At 35.4% G+C, this 6,629-nt stretch overlaps 1 protein-coding gene across 2 annotated transcripts; it reads right to left on the bottom strand.

Moving 5' to 3' along the window:
• Positions 1–511: 511 nt before the first annotated feature.
• LOC149014929 (transcription factor HHO6-like) lies at positions 512–3,683 on the bottom strand. Of its 2 annotated transcripts, XR_016173466.1 has the most exons (6): positions 3,225–3,683; positions 2,818–3,056; positions 2,276–2,660; positions 2,049–2,125; positions 1,052–1,955; positions 513–972 (listed from the first exon to the last, which is right to left on the bottom strand). XR_016173466.1 is itself a non-coding variant. In XM_089155625.1 (5 exons), exons 1-5 carry the CDS (start codon positions 3,436–3,438, stop codon positions 1,674–1,676), a joined length of 1,197 nt encoding a protein of 398 aa, XP_089011751.1. In that variant the 5' UTR covers positions 3,439–3,683; the 3' UTR covers positions 512–1,673. The 2 variants fall into 2 exon arrangements, 1 of the variants encoding a protein (XP_089011751.1); XM_089155625.1 differs by having other exon boundaries at positions 512–1,955.
• Positions 3,684–6,629: the final 2,946 nt, after the last annotated feature.

The following is a 6,629-nucleotide window of genomic DNA, read 5'->3' as shown; positions in this document are numbered from 1 at the left end:
GTAACGTCACAAGAAATTTAGGGAATATATTATTATGTAAATTTAAGAGACATTTGGGGATGTCTATTTTTATTTTATTTTACCAATTATCTTGGAATATCCTGAAAATTTTCCTTTTATATAAGCTTATTGTGTGGGAAAAATTCCCATATCTTTTCTCCAAGAATTGTTCTTTTAAAGCTTTTTGAACCATTAGATTTTTCTAATGCATCTTCATGTTATGTGCCAACACCTCATATGTCTAAAAGAAACATATAAGAATCTCTAACCACTGGAATGTCCTTGCTCATTGAGTTTTATTCTAATAATGGATTAGAAACAGCAAGGGGCAGATAAGCATATCCCAAGAATAGTAAGAAGGAATCTTAGATCATTATCATTTTTCTTTTAAAATAAAGAATCTAGCATCATTCTCAACAAGGCCAATGGGAAAAGTTGTTTCTGGGCATGGATCACAAATCCACCACCGCAAATAAATTATTAGTCTGTGTTATTTGAATAGAATAAGTTGAATTATCAACTGTGGATGATGACCAAGAAAAGGAAAACCTCAGGGAGAAGCAAAACAAAGGCCAGAGATGTCAGAATAAGAATACTGGTTCTTCCATGTGATATTGCTGGAGAAACATGAAAAAGAAAACGCGTATTGGACTACAGGAAATCAGTTGGAATTTTGAAAAGTAAATGAAGAGCATATATAAATGCCAAGAGGGTTTCCAAGTGAATGGTTTCAGTTTGAACAGCACAAAACAAAGCAAGCTTGGGCTGACTTTTTGGTGTTGTCTGATAGTTCATCTGGTGAAGGGTCTCTTCTCACATGGATTCCCCTGTCTTTGATCTTCTGAGACAAAAGAATTCAAAGTCAATATAAGAGTAGTAGTTGCAGACTGTTATTAAAAAGAATGTACAGACCTACTTTCTTGTATATATCCAGTATGAATTTTCTTGATTTGGAATCTTTCAATTGTGTCCCTGAAAAAGGTCAAAGATTGGATATATGACAGAAATTGAAGGATTACAGCAAGGAAACTTCAACGGGATAGAACAGTACCATGTAGAGAAGGAAGTCTAGGAAAAACCTGTGACCTCTCTTCAATTCTTAAATATCCTATAGGGAGGGAAATGGAGCCCTGCCTAACATTTTCTTTTCCAAGTCAGAACCAGAGGAACAACTTCTGTTTATGAATTTTGTTGAATGACTAAAACTTTTGCTTATTATGCACTGTTGAAGTGTGTAACAGAGACTTCTGAGAATAGATATGATCAAACCATATAGTAAAGAATTCAACAGATAAAAGGAAGAAGAAACAGGTTGATCAACTCGTCCAAGTCTCAAACTGGGAATGAAAACGAGATTAGACTTGAAATATGCACCAATTGAATCATTCAGCAACAATGATGAATTAGAATAGACACACAGGATTTTTCACAAGGGTGAAAGTATTATTCCTGTTTCCTCATGCCCATATGGATCTTATATTAAACTCACTACAGAAGAACCTAACATTCCTGTTTCTGAAACCTTCAAAATTTTCACAGCATATCTCTCTATCTGTTTTTTCTCATACAGGGTTGTTTAGTCTATTTGATTTAGTACACTTTTCATCTGCTTTCTGAGTCTAAACTACCCATGAACAGTATTTATCTGCAAAATTCATCCATGGTGAATCTCCCTATACAACATCTTCACCAGACTTCTGAAGATGACCTTTCCAACTATTACTCTCTGATTTGCCATCTTCATCATCTTCCATGCTTTCACCACCTGTGGTGGAGATACCTCCAGCAGTACCCGACAACTGAAGGGGACCTTGTGGAGACCCAGACTGAGATGTACTGGACTTTGAGGAGGCCCCATACTGATCTTGACCCACCCATAGTTCACCTAATACCACCACTGTTTGATTCCCTTGTGTCTCAGCTGTTGGACCTCTACGAGTGTGAAGTCTGTATTTCTGAAACAAAACAAGAAAATTTCATCTTCATCACCCATTAAACAGACATAGCAAGAAAGATAACATGAAATTGAAGTAAACCTCAAAGCCCACCTGCAAATGACTCTTCACTTCATCATTGGTGAGACCATCTACCTTCATCAATTCTCTTATTTGCTTGGGTGTGGCAGCTGCATATATAAATGAGAGATTAAGGACAGATGAATTGAGAGATCCAAAGTAAACAGTAACTTTTGGTTTGCAGGACTCAAAAAATTAATGTTCTGGAGATCTAGCAAAAGAAAAGGGAAAAGGGAAATCACTTTATGTTAATTTTATACCTTGTGAACCTCCAAGCTGTTGAAGGGCATTAACAAAACGCCGGTGTAACTCCGGGGACCAGCATCTCCTTTGCTTCCTTGCAGGTTGTTGCTCTTGTTGCTGTTGCAAAGAAATTGTCTTCTGAGCACTAATAGGAGATGACCCAACAGTTTTCTTCGGATTCAGACAAGAGCTTGCTTCGGTTGCAGGAGTTTCAAGTAGAGGAGTCAAAAGAGAAAGCCCAGTTCCTGGTACGGCCTCCTCCTTGTCTTCATTCATGGGTTGTGCTGGAAAACCAGAATAGCCCTTCAAAGGCATGAACGCCTCTGCTCCTCCACTGTTGTTCTTGCATAACTGAAATGAGTTATCAGTGGTACTGGGACAGTGATCATCTTCTTCGGGTCCCTGTCAACATATTGGAAAATTATTAGGAAAGTATAAATGGAAAATAAAGTTTTTTATACCAACTGAAATTCGTTTAAATCATTTAAAATTTTAGATATTATCCTTCTGATTAGAAAGGGAAAGAAAAAAAACAAAGAAAGAATTATTCAATTATCACCTCTTTTCCATCTGCAACAGATTTCTGTTTACTATCGCAGTTTAGATCACCATTAGAACAACCATTTGTACTCCACAGCTGAACAGAGCTCATCCAGTTTTTCTTATCTTTACAATCCTTATCCATTTTAATCTCTCCATCTTCCTTACAGATTCTCTTTAATGGAATGAATTCTTCCATTAAATGTCGACCATCGGATGCCGTACACTGCATTGTTCGCTCCTTCAATACTTTAATGGCTGCAAGCAATAGAGAGAGATACAATTCTTTAAAAACCACAAAGAAAACCCATCACATATAATCATAGAAAAAAAAAAAATTAGAAACCCATTGCAGAAAATTGAAGGAAAAAAAATGGGAAAACAAGGGTTGCCCTGAAAAGCAATTAGATGAAATTAACAACCCACCATCGCTAACCAGAAGCATGCAGAGAGGAAGCTCGCGCTTAAAGGCTTCGATCTTCCTCATTTCCTCTTCTAACATCTTCACATAATCATTGAGTTTCGATAGCCTCCCAGAAACGTCTCCGATCATCGAAAGCTCTCGAAGAAAACTGCTGATAGTTTCAGGAACATACGGCGGATTAAAATCTAAGCTCAGTTCCGGCGGATTCGAACCCATTTCTTCTTTTAGATCTCTCTCTCTCTCTCACACACACACACACACACACACAAAACACACAGTGTTCTTGTGTTTCTCTGTATCAGGTGAGAGCTCTAACAACGCCCAGATAAAACGATAGATTGATGGAAAGAGATCAGAAAGGCAGAGAGAGAGGTTTTATACGAAACGATAAGATGCCCAAAAACCGGAATCAGGGGATCTAAAAGGGTTGTTTTTGGGAACCAGTGAAGAAGGATTAAATCACGAAGATTCGGTTAGACAACGCCGGTTCTCGACAGCTCAAACTCACTCTCGGGTCGTCGCGTACCTCCTGGATCTTCATCAATCGCTGAACTCGGCCCACTCACTGTTCTGAGTCTCGACTCAGCGAGTTTTGAGACATACTCACACAACTCATACTTTCTTTCATTTATGGCATGGAATATAAAAAAATACCTTAAAAAGATATTCCAGGTTGTGCTTGGCTTTGAAAGATTCTTGGTGTAGTAGGTGGGGCTAAAAAAGGAATCACTCACCCATGGAGATTTTCTCTATTCAATGCATTTTGAATATGATTTATTTTATTCATATTGCTTTTTGTGTCAGTATCGAAACAATCTCTCGGCAAAAAATTGTTTGAGAGAGACTGGTAAAAAATTATCCTCTCAGTCTTTATTCGCATGAAAACCTTTGACACTGAATTTATCAATGAAATGAATATCAGTGTGATAATGCTCATTGATAATGAGTGTTATAGAATCTAGGTGAGAATGGTCCCTAAATATTTTTTTTTCCTTCCTTCCTTAATAACCCTTCAATTGTTCAAGAAATTTGACTTAGTAAAATGGATTCAACATTAGACAAAGTCTTTTTATTATAAAAAAATATTATAGGTCGAGGTCCACCTAAGGCTGGTAGTCAAAGAACAAAAGAAAGTATTCAACAAATATTCCACTTATCATTCTTATGAACACCCAAAACCTTAAATTGCATTTGCTTTCGAATAATAAATTTAAAAATTCATTTTCGATTCTTTTAGAGGTGATTTGATTACCTGGTTAATACAAGAATGATATTTAATGATAAATAAATGAATCTAAATTACAGGATCACGTATCAATCTTTTGTTGCAAGAAAACGATAAAATTATTAATCTTAAATTCAAAAATAAGTAGAATATTCACCGAATGATTCAAGCACATTCTTTGCTAAATCAAATAAGCCAACCACCCAGATTTTTGAAAAAGAATAATTATAGGTAGGTGACCTGATCAAATCCCATGTTCTTGTATATATTATTTGACTAATTCAACTTGAAATAATAAAAAAATAATATCCCAAATAATTCCAATAAGGTCCAAACAAGATTGTTCATATCATACAAATCTTTAATTATAGACTAAGCGAAATCTCACTGTATATCTAAATAATTATAAAATTAGTTTTTAAAAATAAATTTAAGCTCATTCGGATAAACCAAAATTAGGGGGGGGGGGGGAAATAATTATATGAGAAGCTTCTTATGGGTTTCATTGTTATTTACACCCTTCAACGTTGAAAAATCTGTGTTGTCATTCACGTGGCATGTGTAATCCTTAATTATTATTAAATTATTATTAATTATTTGAAATGAGAAAAAAAAAATAAATTTTGAATTTTGTTAGTGGTGAAACGCGGCTATTGGCTGGCTGGGTGGGCCCTAGCCTATTCTGTTTGACTTTTCTACCCCGTACACAAAAGTCTTTTGCTTTGGGAAATAAAAGAATCTCCACCGATTCCGCTCTTTCCCAACTCCCAAAATTGACCCTCAACTAACACGTGCTTGTAATTTGGGACATGAGGATCAACTTGTCTTTTCAAGTATTTCACCGACAAATTAATGTCATAAATCATAATTAAGATGTTCTGTGATGGAAAGAGGTTTCCATCGAAACCGTCTCGAATCAACGACTTCTTTACTAAAAGGTATTGGTTTTAATAATATTTTTGAACACGTAAATACAAAGCTTATACATTAAGATTGAGATTTCAATCCTAACGAGATCTAGATCCACGACCTTTTAATTCATCTTAACATATCTTTATCATAACCGTCACTTTCACGTAAAAAGTAGAAGTTCAAACTCCCTTTCGACTAGAGGCAAAACTAACCTCGCATTATATTTAAGTTATATGTAACAACTACCACTAAGGAGTAGTCAAGGTACACATATGCTAGTAAAAACCCTAGTTCCCCCCCCCCCCCCCTCAAATTGTTTTTTACAGAGAATGGATGCCAATAGAATAGTTGATTCTTTATCGTAGTTGGCCGTTTCGGTAAATAGCAATAGAGCTGCCCTAGAGCGGCTCCACTCCCCCATTTTTTTAAGTTTTGTTTTTTAATTATCTAGTCTTCTTTCCTTATATATGAACGTTTGACTCTTGTTCTTATTATAACAAAATTTTAACGATAAAGACAATGGGTAGAAAGGTCATTATGACCACCTAATGTCAAATCCTGACTCTACCCTTATTGATAAAACTATTATTTGTTTGAACAATTACCAACCAGTGGTTGAATTGGTGTAGATCCCATTTATAAAACATGGAATTCATGGGGGGAGGGGAGCGGAATGAATGCCTATCAAGATTATTAATCACATGATAAGGGAGGGGAATCTAATTCAAGAGATCATGCCAAAAGTAGTCCAAAATGTAGAAATAATGAGCCGATTTATTCAGTTAACTCAGTTTTAAACATGTCTGAGTTGACTCACTTTACTTGAATTAAATCGGAACATTTTACTAGTGTCGATCACTGACTCACTTGTCCGAGTTTTCAACAATCGAGCACGTTTTGATGACCTTTATTTAGTTAATTATTTGGAGTTTGTATTTATTGTTTAAGATGACATTGTTTGGGGCATGTTTGGTTATATGAAATCAGATATTTCAAATCTTTGGATCATGAATGCGAGATTTATACCCGTTTGATTGTGAAAAACTTAGGATTCATGAAATCTAGAGATTCATCTTTTTACACTAAAAATGTAAATCTGTAGATTTTTGGGCATGGACCCGTACTATAAAATTGCCAAACATTTGAACATTCACAAAAATCACATCGACCAAATAGATTTCATTCAATAAATTCAAAATAACCAAGAAGTTAATTTTATGAATTATGAATCAAATCTATGGAGTCATAATTCATAAATAACGGTTTGGTT

This window comes from Hakea prostrata, chromosome 5 (assembly GCF_041222555.1).
Source record: "Hakea prostrata isolate BN-2017 chromosome 5, UWA_Hpros_2, whole genome shotgun sequence".
NCBI classification, from domain to species: domain Eukaryota; kingdom Viridiplantae; phylum Streptophyta; class Magnoliopsida; order Proteales; family Proteaceae; genus Hakea; species Hakea prostrata.
Note: the sequence above shows the minus strand (reverse complement) of the source record. Positions and strands in the feature narration are given on the sequence as shown.

Coding starts and splice junctions, on each gene's coding strand:
- LOC149014929 (XM_089155625.1), bottom strand. CDS start 3,438: ATGGGTTCGAATCCGCCGGAACTGAGCTTAGATTTTAATCCGCCGTAT. Junction 3,057..3,224: donor CATGCTTCTGGTTAGCGATG/GTGGGTTGTTAA, acceptor TATTGCTTGCAG/CCATTAAAGTATTGAAGGAG. Junction 2,661..2,817: donor CTGTTGCAGATGGAAAAGAG/GTGATAATTGAA, acceptor ATATGTTGACAG/GGACCCGAAGAAGATGATCA.